We start from the raw sequence: 21,870 nt of genomic DNA, 5'->3' as shown, positions 1-21,870 counted from the left end.
CCAGATCTTAATCATGATGACGGGAAAGTACAAATCTCAGCCCTGGCACAACCTGATACACCCTTAAAACTGGACATAACAAATTCTGGGCAGCCCAATTTTGGAAAGATGTCAAAGCTATGGTGCTATATAGAGGAATGTACTGGAATGGAAAAAGGGATGAGGGACTTTAGTTATGCATTGAGACTAGAACAGGGAAGGTTAAGGGGAGATTTAACAGAGGTTTGAAAATCATATGGCATTTTGCTAGAGTAAATAAGGAAGTGTTTCCACTGGCAAGAGGGTTGGTAACCAGAGGATACAGCTTTAAGATAGTGGGAAAAGAATTGGGGAGAAGTGATGGGGGGGATGAGATTTTTCTTTTCACATTGCGAGCTATGATCTGAATGCACTACCTGAAACGGTGATGGCAGCAGATGCAACAGTAACTTTCAAAAATGAATTGATATATACTTGAAAAAGAAAAAAAAAATCAGGCTTATGGGGAAAGAGTGGGTGAGGGAGACTAATTGAATAGCTCTTTCAAAGAGTTAACATAGACAAAAAGGGACAAATGGCTACCTCCTGTGCTGTATTTTTCCTGATATCTGCCAGTCATGCACAGATTCTGCTTGCTTGTAGGGGAATACCAAAAGATATGAGCTTGCTTCCTACAGGCGCACCCAGCTGAAAGGATTCCCTAACCTGACTTTAAATGATTTTGAACATAAGATTGAAAGGGCATATTGTAATTTCTGAAACAACTTCAGATTAGAAAATATGCTTTCCATTAGGAAAATGTCTGAATGCTTTGATTTAGTAAATATAGATTTGTGAAATTGGACACATTTTGATTTAAGATTTTGTTTTGTTATTTTTGTGTGCCAAGGTAAATTAGACTACTTCAAATATAAATTTTTCTTTTCTGAAGAAGTCACATTCGACTCAAAACGTTAATTCTGTTTCTCTGCTAGACCTGCTGAGTACTTCCAGTGATGCCAGTTTTTTTTATAGATTTGTTTGTGCATATTAATCAAAGAAATAACCTATCTACCCATTGGTCTGGTTTGATGCTCTATGTCCTTGTGTCCCCCTTACAGATATTAATCCACCCTCCACACATGCGCACACACACATGCACACACACACACATGCACACACACACACACCCGCCAAAGCACTTGCTAGCAGCCAGCTTATAGTCCTGGTTGATCCCTTCCACAACCACCAGCAGAGAAAGCTGCCTAAGAGTCAAATGCCTGCCTGATAACTACAACCTAAGATCACCTAAGGGTACACAGGAGGTGCAGAATTGTATTCCCCTGCATTGTATTGCAATCTGTAATCTCGTGGCGTGACACATCCCTCACTCTACATTACCATCAAGCCAGGCGACCAACCCAGTTTCAATAAGGAGTGGAAAAGTATGCCAAGAGCAGCCCAATAGTACACAAAAAAGAGATGCCACATAGTAAAGCTGCAACATAGGAAGTACTACATACAAAAGCAACATGCTATAGATAGAGCTAAGCAATCCCATCCCTAGTTGCCCTTGGATGACCTAACTCTTCACTCTCCAAAAGCTCTCCACCATCAACAAGACACAAGTCAGACCTGTAATAGAATACTCTTCACTTGCCTGTAGTTCCAACAACAGAAAGAGCTCAACATCATCCAGGACGAAGCAACCTGCTTGATCGGTACCCCATCCACCACCTTACAGAAAGCCTTAACATTCATATAGTACCTTTCACGACCTAAGGATGTCCCAAAGTGCCCTACAGCTAGAAGTACTTGTTTGAAAATTAGTCACTGCTGTATTATAGCAAACGATAAGCATTCATTTCCTCTATCACCAATGTAACATGGCTACACTATTACTTACCTGATGCAGCCACTCACCAAGTGTTGCTTATTCAACAGTATCTCTCAAACCTGTGAACTTTATCACCTAGAAGGAGAAAGGCAGTAGGTGCTTAGCAATACAATCAATTGCAAGTTCTCCTCCAAGTCACACTCCATCCTGAGCTGTTCCTTCATTGTTACCAGATCAAAATCCTGGAACTCTCTGCTTAACTGTGCCATGGGAATATCACACAGGGTGCTGTGATTGAAGAAGGTGGCTCACCACCACCTTTTCAAGAGCAATTGAGGATGGGCAATAAATGTAGGATTTGCAGTAACACCTACACCTTGGGAATGAATAAAAAAAAGACCACAACATACTGGCAGTGGTCAATGCATTACATCAAACTATAACACAGACATAGGACATTCCATCCAACTAATCATGTTAGTGTATATATTTAATATGAGCAGTAGTTTTAATTCCTTGTAACCATACAATAACTCATAGACAATGCACCCATCTCCCAGTATTTAGCAATGTGACCAGGCTCAAACTATGGCAATGTGACCTTCCCCAGTGTGACCATTCCCTCTGCCTGCTTACCTGGACCAGTATGTCGAGATCAAAATCTGGAAAGTGTGGATCATTTTGAATTTCTTGGGAGCCTCCTCTTGATGAAAGCAGACATAGACTACAAAATTCATCATTGCCTCCCTTGTGCCAGATCAGCCTTCAGCCAATTGAGGAAAAGAATATCTGAGGACCAGCATCTCAAACCCGAGTCTAACATAATGATTTACTGGACAGCAGTGAGCCCTGTGCTCCCATACACTTCGGAGACTTGCAGGCATTTCAAAGCATTGGAGAAGTACCGTGTTGCCTTCATAAGATCCTCCAAATCTGGCAGTAAGAAAGGTGGTCCAACAGCAGCACATATGCTAAGCCAACAAGGCAAGCATTGAGTCACTAATCACTTAAAACCTGCTCCGCTGGGCAAGATATGTTGTTTATATGCCTGACACCAGACTCCTGGGGCAACTGCTCTACTCGGAACTTGGTCATAGGAGACTCCAAGAGGAGGTTATCCCTGAAGAGGTCAAACATCCCCGCTGATGCATGGGAGACTCTGGCTTGTGACTGACCAAAATGGAGAAGGTTCATTTGGGAAGGTACAAAAAAGGCTGCAGTTATATAGAGCCTTGGTGAGACCTCACCAGAATTGTGCATAGTTTTGGTCCCCTTATCTAAGGAAGGATATACTTTCGATGGAGGAAGTGCAATAGAGGTTCACCAGATTAATCACTAGGATGGCAAGGTTGTTTTAAGAGGAGAGAGTGAGGAGACTAGGGCTGTATTCCCTACAGTTTTGAAGAATGACGGGTGACCTCATTGGAGCTTACAAAGTTCTTACGGGGTGTGACAGGCTGAGTGTACATAAGATGTTCAACCTGCAGGTGAGTCTGAAACCAGGGGATATAATCTCAGGATAAAGGGTTGGCCATTTAAGACCGAGATGAGGAGGAATTTCTTCACTCAAAGGATAGTGAATCTTTGGAATTCTCTACCCAGAGGGCTGTGGAAGCTCAATCATTGAGTATATTCAAAACAGAAATTGATAGATTTCTCAGACTAATGACATCAAGAGATATGGGGAGAGTGTGAGAAAGTGGCACTTGAGGTAGATGGTCAGCCATGGTCTAATTACATAGGGAAGCCTACTCCATGGGTCGAATGGCTTACTCCTGTTCTTATGTTCCTAAACACACCAGAGACTTCACCAGGAACCTACAAAGTCCAGATGTTGGAGAAAGCGCACAAATCTCCAAACAATTTATCCACCCGGTCCTCCAAACATCATCTGCCCCGCATGTGGCAGATTAGGAATTGGATTCGGCGGCCATCTCAAAAGCCACGGAAACGTCATGGATGCCAATCTTGGCCCCGCCCCCCGTCCTAGCCCCGCCCCCCCCCCAACTTGTCCATCACCACCAACCGTCGCCGCGGTCTCGCGGAGAGACGCCCCGTTTTGGAGGAGCTGCGCGAGATTGGGCCGAGGTATTTGGGCTCTGATTGGGCGACTGAGTTTGAAAGTTGGAGGGGGGGGGGCGGCCCCGCGAGGGGCCTCTCCTATTGGCTTAGCCTTCAGAGCGCCTGATTGGTGAGTGAAATGCCGCTCCTGTTGGGTGATTGGCTGGATCTGACCGTTTGAATTGAGTGATGGGCGGGAGGGGGGGGGGCGGTGGGGGTGGTGTGCAGTCACTTTGAAAGAGAGAGAGGCGATTGTGTTAACTGCCGTGTGCCGGACAGCGGGTCGGAGACCGAGTGGCCCGGGGGGGCGGCGGCGGCGGCGGCGGCGGCGGCGGCGGCGGCGGGGGGGGACGGGACACACACAAGCAGACCTTTTGCTCGGGGGCGGTGCTTCGTAGAAGGGTCTCGATGGAGGTGAGCTCGGCCCAGCGGCCATACCGCGGGATCCCGGCGGCTGGCGGTGAGGGGGAGGGGGAGGGGGAGGGGGAGGATGTCCCCCCCGTCCTTACCCTCACTCACTTCGCCCGAACCCCCTTCGTCTGCTTCAGCACCGTGCGGACCGGCTGCTGGAAAACCGCGACCTTGGCCATCGAGAACCCCGAGCGCGTCCCGGTCCTGGTGGCGATCGACAAGTTTCCCACCTGCAAGGGATTTGCAGTCAGCGAGCGGGAGTTTGTGGTGGAGGTAAGACCCCCGTCTCCTCAACTCGACTCATGTTGCCCCAGTGGCGCTCTCCCCCCTCACCCCACCTCCCCTCTACCCTCACCCCCACTCCCCCCTCACCCCCACCCCCCCTCACTCCCCCTACCCTCACCCCCCTCACACCCACCCCCCTCACCCCCACCCCCCCTCACTCCCCTCACACCCACCCCCCTCACCCTCACACCCACCCCCCTCACCCCCACCCTCCCTCACTCCCCTCACACCCACCCCCCTCACCCCCACCCCCCCTCACTCCCCCTACCCTCACCCTCACACCCCTCACCCCCACCCACGCCCACCCCCCCTCACACCCCTCACCCCCACCCCCTCACCCCACCCCCCCTCACCCCCCTCACACCCACCCCCCTGACCCTCACACCCCCCACCCCCTCACCCTCACCCCCACCCCCCCTCACTCCCCCCTACCCTCACCCTCACACCCCTCACCCCCACCCACGCCCACCCCCCCCTCACCCCCCTCACACCCACCCCACCCCCCCTCACCCCCCTCACACCCACCCCCCTCACCCTCACACCCACCCCCCTCACCCCCACCCCCCCTCACCCTCACACCCCTCACCCCCACCCACGCCCACCCCCCCTCACACCCCTCACCCCCACCCCCTCACCCCACCCCCCCTCACCCCCCTCACACCCACCCCCCTCACCCTCACACCCCCCACCCCCTCACCCTCACCCCCACCCCCCCTCACTCCCCCCCTACCCTCACCCTCACACCCCTCACCCCCACCCACGCCCACCCCCCCCTCACCCCCTCACACCCACCCCCCTCACCCTCACACCCCCCACCCCCTCACCCCACCCCCCCTCACTCCCCCCTACCCTCACCCTCACCCCCACCCTCACCCACCCACGCCCACCCCCCCTCACCCCCCTCACACCCACCCCCCTCACCCTCACACCCCCCACCCCCTCACCCCCACCCCCCCCTCACTCCCCCCTACCCTCACCCTCACACCCCTCACCCCCACCCTCACCCACCCACGCCCACCCCCCCTCACACCCACCCCCTCACCCTCACACCCCCCACCCCCTCACCCCCACCCCCCCTCACTCCCCCTACCCTCACCCTCACACCTCTCACCCTCACACCTCTCACCCTCACACCTCACACCCCCCTCACCCTCACACCCACCCCCCTCACCCTCACCCCCCCCCACCCCCTCACCCCCACCCCCCCCTCACTCCCCCTACCCTCACCTTCACACCTCTCACCCTCACACCTCACACCCCCCACCCTCACACCCCCCACCCTCACACCCCTCACCCCCTCACCCTCACACCCCCCACCCCCTCACCCCCCTCACCCTCACCCCCAGCCCCCCTCCCTTCACCCTCACCCCCACACACCCCCATCCCCCCTCACCCCCTCACCCCCATCCCCCTCCCTTACCTCCCCCCCACACACACACACACACACACACACACACACACACACACACACACACACACACACACATATACAGAGGGTGTTTAGTGTGCTGGTCTTGGGTCAGCAGGGAGAGTGGATCTGGGACACCCACTCCACCGCCGTCCGAGAAAACTGACCACTGCTTGTGGACAAAAACAGAATTACCTGGACAAACTCAGCAGCATCGATGCTGCCAGACCTGCTGAGTTTTTCCAGGTAATTCTGTTTTTGTTTTGGATTTCCAGCATCCGCAGTTTTTTTTGTTTTTATCTCAGTGCTTGTGGACAGCCTGCTTAGTCGAAGTAATCCCATGATGGTACAGTACCTCTGGAATAACAAGTTGCACATCAGCTCAGATCCTGCCTCGATGTCATTAATATTGATGGTGCCCCCACCCCCCACCCCGTAACCACAGGCACAACTTTATTTGAGCACAACGTGCACTGCATCTCCGTTAAAACTGACACTCCATCCCACTTTCACTCTTGGCTTTTGGTTACAATTAAGCATTATTTTTAGATTACAATAGGCTTGTTTTAAGTTGTAGGTTTGTGTCTTGATCACCTTGATGCCCAATTCTTCGACTTAAAAATCAAATTTGTTGTTTTCTAAAAAAAAAATTGCAATGATCTCATTATAAGATGATTTTGCATACTAAGGTAAATTTGCTGTTAAAGCTGTTAATTTCCTGAACAGAAGTTGGAGTTATTGACCTCTTCCCACTAATACATGTAAGGTTTTAAGCCACTGTGCTGCTTGTGTTTTTTTTTTAAATCGAAATCCTTCATGGTGATAAAATACCAAACCAGACTTCCGCTCGCCGAGCTTTACTGATACTACTCATTTCATCAGGGAGAAGTAACGTACATATTTCTCTAAGGTGAAGATGACATAATGGGACATTTCTTACTTGCTTTATGCTCCTTTAAATAGATAAAGCAGAAAGCGAGTTAGATTGCTAAATAACTGCTTTCGCACCTGTGTCACTTGTTTAATATCAGGTTGATGTTACTTTCACCAACAGCAAAATAGTCTGAGCTGTATCTGTAAATCCTGTCAAGATTTTAAAAAAACTTGTTCTTGTAAAGTGCCTTTCACGATCTTAAGATGTTATACAGTGTTTTACAGTCACAACTATTTTTGGAAGTGTGGTCACAGTTACAAGGTAGCACGCTGGAAAACACGGAGAAGGATTTAAAAAGTTGACATTGATCACTGGGAAGCCCAGGTTGTGTGAGTTTACCACTGGGGGGCCGGCATTGGGTGGTGGCGGCTGCTAACAGAGCACGTCTTGCCATAATGGAGTTCACATCTGGATTGCTGATGCAATTTATAGTTCTGGCTTTTTATTGATTCACACCTGTGACAGCTTTACTCTTTTTGTAGAAGACTCATCAAAATCTCCCCATATCTTTTTCTGAAAAGGGGTTGGGAGCTCCTTTACTGTTTTGGGGATTGTGGCAAAGCTGTAAACTAGGTCCAAAATATAGTCAATATATGTAAGTTTAATACATAATGTCATATGGACACCCTTTGCAACAGTGGTTTATGGTTTGGTTTCCACTCTCCTGTATTGTGTAATGGCTTCAGCAGAATCCTATGGCGCTGAGCAATACATGACTGCGTGATGGTTGTGTGCTACCATTCTTTCAAAAATGTGGTAAGAAAAAGCATGTACATGTTGATGATTTGCAGTGTTTGCTGCATCCTGATACAGAATTGTGTCCCAATATGTAAATAGAGTTGTTGAACAAACTCTAAAGTTACAGTTCATATCTTGGTTCATAACTTCTGTTCGCTGGGGTGTTGTACCCAGGGGTATTCCGAAGATGTGCTGGGACCTCAGCCCCCCACCAAAAGTCCACACTGAGTGATTGTACGCAATTGCCTGGGAAATTCAAACTTCCAATGGACAATTACCCTGCATTGAGAACCATCTGATACTTTGAATTAAATCAAGTCTTTGGCCGGCTTCAACTGTCGTACAGGAATAGTTACCCATGAAAAGTTAGAAGCATTAAAATCACTTTTAACTCCTGGGTACCTATAGTACTGACACCACTGGACTCCCCAACCACTGCCCCCAATCTCCCTACTGACCATCCAATTCACCCTGAATCATCCTAGCCCCCGACACCACCACCATCCTGCCCATTTACCTTCTTCCTGGCTTCTCAAAGTGTTTGGACCTTTGAAGTTCGTGCCATAAAAAGGGGACATGGCTTTCTTTCCCTTGACTCTACTGCACTTGCAGGCCTCGGGAATCCGCAGCACTGCACCTTTCTCAGCTGACCTGTGTTGGAAGGTTGCTTGAGAAAGGTGCAGCTGCATTTAAGTAAATAGGAGCAGAGTGGCAATCTGACTATGATTGCCACTCCACAGAAGTTATGGCCCCTCATTCATAACTGCTTTTCCTAATTTAATTTTTAATTGTGCGACAAATTAAAACCTTAGTTGTAATTCTGGTCTTTCGAAATGTGTGCTTCCTCTCACAGCCAGCAGAAAAGTATTATCTTTCCATAACTTGGACACCAGTAGATGCTGGAGGGGTCCGAGAAACAGTGACATTTAATGTTGGCTGCGTGAAAATTCACTGCATTCTTCTGGGCAAGGCAGAGGACCCACCCAAAAAGAAGGTGAGAGAATTTGTTCCTGTTTCATAATTAGCACTGTATATGGTATACTATTGAAACACTACATTATTCAACATCTTTCCTCGTCCCTACATCCTTATCTCCAGTTTTCTGTATTAAATCTCACTTTTTTTCCTCTCTAACCATTCTATAAATTGTGATACGATCCCCTTGAATCTGTAAAGCCAATTTACTGAACGACCCCCAAATGAAGAAAGTACCAAACAAGATCTCACTTTGTGTGACTTTTACCTCAACACGAATCCGAGTCAACATGAATTTAAAAAAAACTTAACGTGCAAATCATGGTTGGTACAAACTATAAATTATACATGGAATAGCAGATCCATCTTTGTGGTACCAGTTTTATTCCTTGGGCAGCATTCCAATCTCTTTCTTTCAAGGATTTAGTGGATTCTCCACAGGCAGCAGCATCCATGTAAACAGGGTTCTGCCCATACATTCTTCCACACAATGGCGCACTTCTTTCTGGAACCTTCTCGATTCTCAGCTCTCGTTGGTCATGGATGACCAGAACCAGCTTTACCTTTGCACTGTCCAGCCGATTCTGGGTATTCAATCACTCAGCAGAGCTAAATGTGCTTTCCGACTGCTCAGAATTCAGGAGCTCTCTGATTTGGCTTGCTGTCCGCCTTCTCTCTCCAGCTCTTCTCTTTTCTCTTTGTTCGGCACCCAGCCTCCAGTATTTTTAACTTCTTCCTGTTGGTACTGCCTTCAGGTCAAGAGTTGCCAGGTCACATTGACCGGTATTTCTTATCATCCAAAAATTATAGTTGATCCCTTTACAAGTGATACAAACTCTTAAAAATCCTTTCCAAATTTCAGATTTCGCAAACAGTTTGAAGTAATTACAAATTTTCTTCTGTGTCAAACGCAGTCACAACTGTCTCTGGCCTCTGAAAATTTTGAATTGTTGCTGTTTGCCAAACTGTCCACTGTTATTTACGCAATACTTTTCAATGTCCCTATCCCAAAATCCAAATCATTTAAAAACTTTTAATGATGTAAATACTCAGCAGGCCAGGCTGCATGTGTGGAGGGTGAAGCAGCGTTATTTCTGTCATTCATCCTGTCATCACTGTCATAGCTTAGTCTGGCAACTATGTACTTTTGGGCATGGTTAGCAGTGGTCCTGTCAAGCCACTCTTGGCGACTGACATTGAAGCCATTACCCAGTTTACATTATGTGCCCTTGGTACCTCTTCTAAGTGGTGTTCAATGTTGGGGAGCACAAATTTCCAGAAAGCATTTGATTAAGTGTCACATCAAAGGTGGAAAATAAAAGCTCATGGTATGGGGATAACATATTGGCATGGATAGAAGATTGGCTGGTCAACAGGAAGCAGAGAGTGGGTATAAGTGGGTCTTTTTCAGGTTGGCATGATGTAACGAGTGCTGTGCCACAGGGATCAGTGTTGGGACCTCAACTGTTTACAATTTATATAAATGACTTGGATGAAGAATTGGGTGCCAAATTTGCTGATGACAGATAGGTAGGAAAGTAAGTTGTGAAGTGGGCATAAGGAGGCTACAAAAAGATATAAAGATAGTTAAGTGACAGGGCAAAGACCTGGCAAATGGAATATATTATGTGGAAAATGTGAAATTGTCCATTTTGGTAGGAAGAAAAAAAGAGAAGCATATTATCTAAATTGTGAGGGATTGCAGAGCTCTGAGGTGCAGAGGAATCTGGGTGTCTTAGTGAATGAATCACAAAAGGCTAGTATGCAAGTACAGCAAGTAATTAGGAAAGCTAATAGAATATTATCATTTATTACGAGGGGAATTGAATACAAAAGTAGGGAGGTTATGCTTCAGTTGTACAGGGCGCTAGTGAGACCACATTTGGAGTACTGTATTGGTCACCTTATTTAAGGAAGGATGTAAATGCATTGGAAGCAGTTCAGAGAAGGTTTACCAGACTAATACCTGGAATGGATGGGTTGTCTTATGAGGAAAGGTTAGACAGACAAGGCTTGTATCTGCTGGAATTTAGAGTAAAAGGTGATGTGCTTGAAACATATAAGATCCTGAGAGGTCTTGACAGGGTGGATGTGGAGAGGATGTTTCCTCTTGTGGAAGAATTTAGAACTAGGGGTCATTGTTTAAAAATAAACAGATGAGGTGAAATTTTTTCACTCAGGGTCATGAGCCTTTGGAGTTCTCTTCCTGAACAGGTGGTGGAAGCAGAGCCTTTGAATAATTTTAAAGCAAGAGGTGGGTGATGGGTTATTGGGAATAGGTGGAATGCAGATTTCATGTTACTATCAGATCAGCCAAGGACTTAGTAAATGGCGGAGCAGGCTCAAGGGGCTGAATGGCCTACTCCTGCTCCTTGTTCATATGTTCGTAAATTCATTAGCTGAGAGATATGGTAATCAGCAAGTGATTTGCTTACCTATATTTGACCTGATGCCATGAAACTTTATGGGACCTTCAGTCACTGTTAAGAATCCCCCCCCAGCCAGTCCTTCCTGCATCCAATTGTATTGCCATTTCTGTGGGTATATCCTGCCTTTGCGGCAGGACATTGTCAGGATGGAGGAGCCTTGATGTTGGCTCAGTGGTCAATTCTGTGAATACGACTAAGTCACATTTAACTAGTCTGTGGGACTGCTGGCCCAAATTTGACACAAGCTCCCAGATGATAGATTTTTGAACTCCAGGCAAGTCGAGAGTCATGACAAACAGGCAGGAAAGTGGAGTTGAGGCCACAATCGGATCAGGAGCTGGATGGCAGAGCAGGGTTAAGAGACCCTATGCCATACTCCTGCTCCTATTTTTTTAATGTTCTTATGAGCAAATTTTAGAGTTACAGTTCAGTGAAAACTTTTAATATCTGGCATGCATGGGGGAATTGGCATTGCTGATTAATCAAAAATGTAGGCTAACAGAGTTTCATTTACTAACGGAATGCAGCACAATACTTCAGCATGAACTAATATGCAAGTACTCGGAAAGTAAAGAACTGTATTACTTTTACTTCTAATCTTCAACAGTACATTAAAACATACAAAATAAAATAATACAGTATACAGGTACCAGTTCCTGATAGCTTCCTAATTGCTTTCGGTTGGTAAAATGATGAATCCTATTAGGAGTATATTGTGCGAAATAGTTTGAAGCTGCACAGTCTAAATACTTAATTTACTTCCACAGCGAAGCTTGTGGGAATCGATTAAAAGGAAGAAAACCTCAGAAGGTGCTGCTCCTTTGAAACCAAAAAAGAGTGCATCAATTGCCAGTAAAACAATCATCATATCACAGAAGGTGGATATTATGAAAACGGGGGAACCTCGAAGTCCTCTTCAGTCATGTGAAAACCTCAGTCCAGTCGGGGATAGAGCTCCCCCTCTTCACCACTTCTCAGAGTATGATGGTCACGAGATATTGCAGTTATCTCCTATATTATCCCCAGGTCAAAAAAAGCAAGAACTTGAAAATTGTACTCAACATTCGCTTAAATCTTATACTACTTACTCTGTCCTTCAAAGTAACAGAGTATCAGTGCAAATTGAGAGGGTGCTGGATTGTGACAAAAAGCATGATGAACTGTGTATAGCTGAGACTTTCATGGACACTGGAGTGACCTTGGGATGTCAACCAGTGAAGGAGTTTTCTATCAAAACACCAACAAATTTTTCTTGTATATCTGCTCCTCCTACTCCTGTTAATGGACGTCGGATCTTAAGCCCTGATTCTTTTGTAAATGATAGTTATACTGTTGATAGAGATTCTGAACCAGTTGTTGAGTCATCAGTGCTGTCACCAGATCAGTTTCTGAAAGATGCATGGGAAACTATGAACCAGCCTTTGTCACGCATAAGTCATGTACAAGCTGCTGAGACCGTTCCGGATGAAATTGCATTGCAATCTGGAAATTCTTCAAAACAGGAAAGGAGCAATGAACAGCTGGACTTTGTGGCAACGCTCAGGTCACCTGGGCCAGCGCAGGGCACTCCCCCTGTTATAAATGTGGAAGAACTGGAGCCAGTGAAGTCAAGGTTAACTTTTGTTGTGAAGTCCAAAACTTCTAATCACCATCAGAAGGCACAGCCACATAAGCAGCTCACACATCAGTCTACTGGTCAAACCAAGCTGCTCCCTGTCTACACTACTACAGGAGCCAAAAGTAAATCTGTAGGACCCTGCGAGCTGGAGAGAAAACCTAAACTGTCAAGGAGGCAAGATATTGAAGTCACAACTAGTTCCAGTTCACAGTCTGTTACTGTTGCACAGACCGAAGCTGAAAACAGAAATCCAAGTCTTGTTAACCACCTACCTTTTCCAAGTAGAAAGAGAAAAAGTTCCGAATTCTTGTCAAATGATGCGCATGAAAAGGATAGTTATACTAACAAAAGGAAATCTGTACACCTGGAACAATTGTGCAGGAAATCAAGTGCTGTGAAAAAATACACTTCATGTGGAGGAGGAAAACAACTCCAGAAAAGAAAAACTGGTATGAATTGACGTGCTTAATTTTGTACAGAGGATATGGTGTATTTATAGAGTTAAAAACCGTAACTATGCATATTTAATGTGTTTAGTTAATGGACATAAAATGTAAGGCAGTGATATTTGAAACCAAGGGAGGTACAGATCAGCATATTCGATTGGTTCATCAAGGTGTTTTTCTACGTATTGCATTATATCCCATGAGTCTTACTGATGGGAGTCGAAAACAGAGTAAAATTTTAATGTGGAGGCCAGCTCGGCATTGAAAAAGTAATTCAAATTCTTGTGGCCAGAAACTTAATAGTTAATATGAATATGCTATTGAATAATTATAGAAATAATACATCTGCAATATAAATGTATTGAAATTTATGGTGACGTCAAGTGCATGGCATTAAATTCAGTAATTTACATTCCTGTGCTTGCCAGAAGCTCAGTCTAACCATGGTAATGATATTACTACTGTTAGAAATTGCAAAATTGTTTCTAGTTGCCTTCAAATATGTTAATTTAGCACCTAGCAATGTAAGGCTGGGCAGTTAATGAACAGTTCTGCTCTGAAATACTGGGCCATTCAGCTCCTCAAGATCTAATCTCACTAAATGTTTCCAAAACAGCACTGTACGGATCACCAAATAGTCAAGCCACCTGTATATTATGCCCAATCAGACAAGTTCCTGGGTATACCTTAGAAATTAGTATATTGTCCAATTTAAGATGCAAGATGGAATACGTTCTTGGTGGCCTTTCTTGCCAATGAGGCAAAGAAGAGGTGTTGCACAGTTTCCTGTTTCTCTAAAACTCTAATTGTAAGTCGGGTATGGGTAGCGTTTGCTCCAAGGTGGCATCCATTTATCAAGATAAAAAGTAGCAGTTTGTCCAACTATATTATCATTGCAAATTGCCACCTGGCATACTAATAGCTAGTAACTCCAAACCAAGGTCATCTCTCTGCATATAAACATGTTCATGCATAATCAATTGCTAAAATTGTTCATGTAATGCAAATAGCATTCATCTTTCTGTTTTTGTAGTTTTTAAGAGGCTTGCTTTAAGGATTAGATACTGTAGGTTTTAATAGGTTATGGAGTAAATTATATATTTTTGTTGAACTCCACAGTTTCTCGCATTAAGTACTCCACTACCGCTCAAGTAAAACCTGGAAAGCTTATGCCTGGGGTTGCGCAGTCACAGTTTGCTTTCAGAAAATTGACTAAGGCAGGTAGGTAAATGTACAACATTTGCAACCACTTGCTACATAATTTGTTTATTTTAAAAAAAAAGTAAACTGAACAAATATAAAAGTTTTATTGCTTTCTAAAGATCATCTCTGTTGAAGTGGCATTCACAGAAACAACTTCTCAATGCATTGAAGATTACATTTACTATTTCTTTGAAATATTTTTACTTTTTCTAAGTCATTTTAATACCCAAGATAATTTTTTGTTTTAGTATTGTGGGTTCATATGCTTTTATTACGGTGGCGAGCAATACCCTTCTAGAGATGTGTTGCAATAACCATTTCTCATATTGGGTAAGGCATTATACTATGAATTTTGAATTATTGAAACTGGTGCACTGCAGCTAAGCAAAAAAAAATAAGATTGATGAATGGATTGGGTTTACCTTGTCAAGGCAGTGTGATGGTGAAACCATATCTGGTTTATGTGTCGTTGAATATCTGTCGTCTTGGTGCAAGGTGTTCTACATGCAAAATGGCCTGCGTAGAAGGCAACTACTTTCAAAGATGTTGCATCAGTAGACTTAGGTTATATAGCTGACTTTGAGCTGCCATTGGACTAGGGTTAGTGAAGTGTTGTGTATCCATGCATGAAAAGCACACATGTCCAGAGTTCTGTTTACATGTTCTAGATGCCGTCATATTCCTAACAAGATTGTTGGCACAGCCATGAACTATCAGTAGGTGAAAAATTCAATTTTAAAATGCTGTTCAATTAGATACTCTGGGTGGAATTTCCCATTTTGGAGACTAAGTGCAGTGACAGGCAGGTTTTGTGGTGTGTTTCCTGCTGGGTGGTGTGGTGGGAACTTGCACCCGATTTCATGCTCGGAAGCCAATTAATTATGCGTTGGCAAGTATCTGGGGTGGGAACTGATTCATCCACCCTGCTGCTATCTAATGGGGTCAAAGGTCTGGGCACTATATTTAAACACCACCCAAGCGCACACATTCACACTCTCCAGCCCAGCTGTTTGGAGGAAACATTTCGATATTGCTGCACCCAAGAAAAAACTGCACCAAGGTTCGGCAGAGACTCGCTTGAGGTCCTCCTCCATGGAGTCCACCAGCACTGGGATGTCCTCTACCTGAGGGATGGCTCCAGGAGGCCCACTAGCCTCATCTTGCCAGCTTGGGAGGTGGTTGTAAGAGAGGTCGACTCACTGGGCACCCGTTTGAGAAACATCATCCAGTGCAGGAAGAGGATGAATGATCTCATCTGCTCAGCCAGGGTAAGTCAACCTTCAGCTCACTCCAATCTCTCACTCTCATAAGGATATTCTGCGTGTAAAGGGTTACACTGCTTGGGATCTCTCACAATATTAGCGGGGGACACATCAAAACTGATGGTCTCACGGACACTTTAACATAACCAGCATCTCATTTATCATGCTGCAGAAACTCTAACCTCAGCTCCTACTGGGGAGGGCTCAGCACACACAACAAGCATGCATGCTTCCCAACCTCTCCTCCATCTCTTCTCATCACATTCCTTTCATTTGTCTTCATGCAGGCCAAGCTTGCCCATAAGAGGGAGAGATCCTGGAGTGGAGGAGGGACGGCCGACATACAGGAGCTCTCCAAATTTGAGGAGGATGCTGTCGAGTTGGCGGGGGAGGACAGGGATCGCTATGTGGGGAAGGCAAGATAGCCTTCTCCCAACAAGCCAATATGGATGAACTCTCCATGAGTTGATCATATCCTGACATTCTCAGTGAGTGACATGCGATGTTGTATTCTGCCTGTTCATGAACTAAATCTAGCTTCTCTCTCTTACAGGCAGCAGCAGGTACAGACAGACCAGCACAACCAACATAAGCCCCAGATTCCAGCCCACATAAGAGGAGGATGATGGGGATTCATTTCACAGAATTGTTACAGCGCAAAAAAAGGCTATTCGGCCCATTGTTTCTATACCGCCTCTCCAAATGAGCATTATGTCTTAGTGCCATTGTCCTGCTTTTTCCCTGTACTCTTGCGCGTTGTTTCTATTTAAATAATTATCTATTGCTTGCTTGAATGCCTCGATTGAACCTGCCTCCACCGCACTTCCAGGCAGTGCAATCTAGACTTGAGCCACTTGCTGTGTGAAAAAGTTTTTTCTCACATCACATTTGTTTCTTTTGCAAATCACCTTAAATCTGTGCCCCCTTATTCTCAATCCCTTGAAGAGCGGGAACAGTTTCTCCCTATCTATTCTATCCAGCCCCCTCATGATTTTGAACACCTCTATCGAACTCCTCTTTGCCTTCTCCTCTCCAAGGAGGCAGTCACAACCTCTCCAATCTATATTCACAACTCAGTTTTCTCATCCCTGGAACCATTTTTTGTAAACCTCTTCACTCTTCCCCAATGCGATCACATCCTTCCTATAGTGTGGTGCTCAGGACTGTACACAATATTCCAGCTGAGGTCTAACGAGTGTCTTATACAAACTCAGCATAACCCTGCTCTTGTACTCTGTGCCCCTATTAATAAAGCCCAGGATACTGTAGCAGTGTAACTCTTTGAAGAACACCTGTTGCTGCATTTCCCTGCACTCTCCACCAACACAGGCACACACTCCAATCTGAGTCCAGGTCTCTGGCAAATGAAGGAATGTTGGAGATCGGGCACCTGCTGAGTTCAGATTCAGCCTCTGGAAGTGGCCACCGCACACATGCTGGAGATGCATCGACAGGTGGTAGAAAATCAGGCATCGTTGCGAGAAGCAGTCAACAGACTGGAGCAAAGGTTGGAGGAGCCTGTTCACATTCTGTCCGATGTCGTGACTACGACATGCAAGTGCCTCGGTCTCCTTGGGAAAGGTGGCAGCCGCCTTGGAGACCTTAGTCCAGCAGATTCTGCCGGATTTGTGCTCGGACCTGCACTCCATCACTATTGGCATTGATAGGATCCATCAGTGGCTAGGCAAGAGTGGTGGGAGGCATCTCGACTGCCTGTTAGGAGTCCGTTCTCATCATTTGAAAGCGTCGTGCATTTGCATCTATGTGCCCTCTTACTGTGAGGGTGAGCCATGTTCCCACTCTGTTATTACCTCCATTTGTGAGCCTAGCATTCATGTGATGTGTGGCTGAGCCCTGATAGTTACTGGACCCTAGTGTTATGCCAGGCAAATGTGTGAAATTCTTTACTGAAAGCGTCTGCAAAATATGTTAGTAATTTATACTCCTTACAAGACAATATGGAGTTAGGCAATAGCCTTGGAGCATTAGATGTAATTCTCATGTGAGAAGTCTGCCTTGATTGGAAGTGCCAAAGCACAAGACCTGCAGCTCTGATGGCACCTCCAACCATGCGTGTATCTCCGTGTCTGCTAAATGTTTCTCTTTAAGATGGTGATGACTGCCACATTCTGCCGAAGGATCTAACGTCCTTTGACTTTCACTTCCCAGAGCGCACAGATACAGGATTCACTGCTGACCTTTCCAAAGATTGGGGCCTGGTCAATCATGAAGGTTGAAGGTGCAAGTCCAAATGCTGAATTTGCTCTCGTGGTTGTAAAGACCTTTTAGTGCACAGGCATGGAACTAAGGGATAGAAGGAATGTGGCTATCAGTGTGGCTCATGCAAGTTTTCCACATTGTGCTTCTTCAATGGCATCCTCATGTGGAAACTGACCCTCATTTCCTTCTTCAGGTTCCTGCTCTTCTTCATCTGAGGAACTCTCCGCCTCCTCCATGTCTCCCTCTGGCAAGACATTCCCCTTTGAAGTGCCAGGTTGTGAAGGGTGCAACAGACCATGATTATGTGGGGCGCCCTGTGGAGGATATGCAGAGAGTACTCCTGAGCAGTTCAAACATCAGAAGCGCATCTTCAGGGTGCGGATGGTCCGCTCGATAATGGATCGTGTCGGCCTGTGCGCTGCATTATATCTCTCCTCCAAGGCATTCTGAGGACAGCGCACATGTGTCATGAGCCATCATTGAGTGGGCACCCCCTTATCCCCAAGCAGCCAGCCTGTAATCGCTGAGGCCCTTGAAATACATGAGGCACCTGGGAGTGACTCAGGATGTATGAGTTATGGCAGCTCCCATGGTATCTGACACAAACATGCATGATGTGCTTGTGATCACACGCCAGTTGATTGATCAGGGAGTACAAACCTTTCATGTTGATGAACGTCAGGGGCTGCTGCCATGCAGCTCTCAAAGCCACGTGTGTCCAATCGATTGCACCTTGTACTCCAGGGAATGTTGAGATACCTGAAAAACGCAGAAATCCAGCAGCCGGGCTAGCTTCATCAAGTGTGAACTTCCCATAATGATGAGCTTTACTGGAGATGGCATCTGTCACCTTGATACGTTTGTGCAGAGGACTGAGATGTTGCATAGGTCTCCTGTGTATCCCTGGAATGACTCGCCAGTGAAGAAAATTGAGCATAGCAGTGACCTTAAGGGGCACTGGCAGGGGATGTCCTGCCAGTCCATGGGGCGTTAGATCCTTCGGCAGAATGTGGCAGATATGATCCACCACATCTCTTTACAAGTGCAGACGTGCACAGCATTCTCATTCACTCATTCAGTCATCTCCATATAGGAATGTTTTCTTCGGTAGATCGTTGGTTGTGCATGTTGCCTCCGCCAGTTGGATCTAATCTCCTCATCCTCTGGGTGTTGCTGGAGCTCCCTGAATCATGGACCTCAGGCTGGGCCTCCTCTCGAAGCTGCACTAGGTGGTGCTGAGCCTCTCTCCTCCTCAAATGGATTACTGCCATCAAGAAGGCAGCATTGAGCATGGGCTCCTCCTCCTCCTCCCTGTGGACTAATAGATGCAACAGATTAATGAATGCTGGGTAAATATAGTAGACCTCCCACTTGCAAACAAAGCCACTTTCATGCCCTAGTGCTGAATCTGTGCTACTAGTTTCTCGTTGATGCAACTGAGGCACACATTCACAGATCTAGGTGTTCAAGATGCCAACCCTGATACTTCTCCATCCCACAGAGGTTGGACACATTTTAAAATGTGCCACCTTACCAAAGGTACTCCTGCAATCTATGATCTGGTATGCTGATCAAACTCAACTTGCATTTCAGCAATGACTGGATGCCCTTTGGCCTGTTATCCATGCCAATAGCAGAAAGCACGTCAAATGCTTTCACTGATGATCTGGCAGATATGCAGCAGCTGTGTTCCCTTAACAGTTGCCAGCATTTTCCATTCTCACTTATCTCTCTGTTAAAGCTCAAATGGAGCATCTGTATTGTGAAGCTAATTACTCCTGCAGTCTCTCGTTAAACCGCACCAAAAGGCACCTTCTCAAGGAGGTCTTCGTCTTTTCTCTCAGTTCTGACCTTATTTCAATGCTGTGACCCTAAGCAGTTAGAGGGTTCTCCCTGAAACAGCCCCTTAGTCCAGCGGTGGGTTCCTCCCACACTGTCTCAGAGCCCGCTCATGCAGATTCTTCTCCAGTATCAATTTTTAAACTGCAACAACTTCAGGGTTTCAAGATGGTGGTGTTCCTTCTTTATTTTGAGACCAGCTTCTCCCCTCCCCGTGTCAGTGTTCAGGTCCCTCCAATCTTCCTGGAACCTCACAATGTGCAGGTAGAGCTCTCCAGTTATTCTCCAGCCTCCCCCAGTAATTCGGAATCCCATTGTAATTGCGGTGGATGTTTCAGCCACCGCCACCACCACCACCCACCCCACACCCCTTCCTCCTCCTCCTCCTCCTCCTCCTCCCCCCCGCCACCAACCCCATTAGTGTGGATGTCCCTATGCCCCGTTTGGATCTTATCCCTCCCCATCTTGAGGCTGTATGCACGGTCACATACAGAGGAGAACACCCTGCTCGGCTCCCCCCGCACCCCCCCTTTTCATTTCACCATTTATAAGCTGCAGATGCCTCCCCTAATCATGACTGTCCCATCTGCAGCCCAGTACCAAGCCAGGCAACCACATTGCCACCGACTGTAAGACCATCACTACGCCCTGCACACCAAGCTATGTCTTGTCCCAATTGAGCACAGAGGCTCTTTAGAGCGTGACTAGAATGTTCCTGCCATGCATAATCCTGTAGCATGGTCAGCTAACCCCTAGGACTGCCTTTTAATCTCTCTCCCGACCTCTTGGCTCCAGACTCGGGACTATGACTTTCTTTCAATGAGCCCTCCTGTTCCTTCTTTACTGATGACAAAATCCCCAACCCCTCCAGGATTCTCTGTGCAACCTGTTCCTCATGCAAGCCCCCGTGTCTGTGCCCCGCACTCCCCGACCCAACCCCATCATAGCCCATTATCCCTTGTGTGCCCGTCCTCCTTCCCCACTCCCCTGGTCACAATGCTCGTCTCTGTTTCAGAGTGCAGCCCTGCCTGAGACCCGCAGAACACACCCTCCCAGAGTGTGGCAGAAGCCAGTGAGCAGACCAACCGTACACCCCCACCAGTGTGGCGTCACACTGGCATTGATGAGAATCCAGAGCAGCGCTATTGGTAGTCTTTGAATGATGCACTCAACTCAAAGTGATGACGAAGTGAGTGCAAACAGCTGCAGGCCGTTCGTTTCCAAACACGATTTAGACTGGTCTAATTTCCTGCTGGCATGGCACAAGATTGCGAGGTGGAACGTGATTCCTGCAACTACCCTTTCAAGTAATTCATGACGTGGTAATGCATGCAAATGGCGTTCTCAGCGTAGTTCAGCAGGAAATCCGACCTGCCGTCAGCCCACTATAAAATTGTGAGGGGAAAATTTCAAACTGATTTCTCACATTGGAAATTCAATTTTTGGCCTCTCTCCGAATTTTCTGCTTCCACTCGCCACAAAGCCCACCACTGGCCGGACCGGAAAATTCTGCCCTCTGCATTTTGTTACTCTGATAAGTCTCGACTGCTTCAGGTTACTGCTTCAAGCTACTTGTTCAGAATTTGTTAAGTATTTAATAGAACTTATGCATTTTCAATTTCTATCATTATGAGAGGTCAGCTGTTATGTAATCCAGTAAGTAGTGTTAATTTATAGTTATGCAATCTTGGTTGAATACCCTGTTTTGCTGGGTAGAATAAATGAGTAAACGAGAATCGATGTTGTTCTTTCTGTTTCTAATGGCTCCACCGACTATGGTCACTACTAATTTCTTTGGATTTTGCTACTTTTTGACAAAGGAAACAACTATTTTTTCAATCATATGAGTACTTTACACTTGTGGGTTGTAATTTTTGAGCTCATAGATCACTGGAGAGGTTGCAAACTTGTAGGTGATTTCGCTTAGTTTTTGACTTCTTCATTCAGTACAGGACAAAACTTTTTTGGTGCCTGCTCTAAGTTGCTGGCATCATTTATTTAAAACGCTTATTGCTAGCACCTTGTAGAGGGAAGTTTGAATACGATCCCAAGTTTACAACATGGAATTTGCAAATCATCAAAAGAATTGCGTTAAAACGATGGTGACTCAAAGTGATGAGCGAAGGGGGTGCAAACAGCTGCACGCCGTTCATTTCTAAACACGATTTAGACTGGTCTAATTTCCTGCTGGTATGGTACAAGATTGGGAGGTGGAACGTGATTCCTGCGAGTACCCTTTCAAATAA

At 46.1% G+C, this 21,870-nt stretch overlaps 1 protein-coding gene across 1 annotated transcript in view; it reads left to right on the top strand.

The window, feature by feature from the left end:
• aspm (assembly factor for spindle microtubules) overlaps positions 1–21,870 on the top strand; it is a 98,408-nt gene that overhangs the window by 2,051 nt on the left and 74,487 nt on the right. Inside the window, exons 2-6 of the mRNA XM_041208747.1 lie at positions 4,136–4,270; positions 4,405–4,540; positions 8,486–8,626; positions 11,804–13,103; positions 14,220–14,321. Of these exons, the coding sequence (XP_041064681.1) occupies positions 4,136–4,270; positions 4,405–4,540; positions 8,486–8,626; positions 11,804–13,103; positions 14,220–14,321 (1,814 nt within the window). The remainder of the gene's footprint in view (positions 1–4,135; positions 4,271–4,404; positions 4,541–8,485; positions 8,627–11,803; positions 13,104–14,219; positions 14,322–21,870) is intronic.

The sequence above is a fragment of the Carcharodon carcharias genome, chromosome 16, assembly GCF_017639515.1.
Source record: "Carcharodon carcharias isolate sCarCar2 chromosome 16, sCarCar2.pri, whole genome shotgun sequence".
Lineage (NCBI taxonomy): Eukaryota > Metazoa > Chordata > Chondrichthyes > Lamniformes > Lamnidae > Carcharodon > Carcharodon carcharias.
This window is presented reverse-complemented; position numbering and strand designations above follow the sequence as displayed.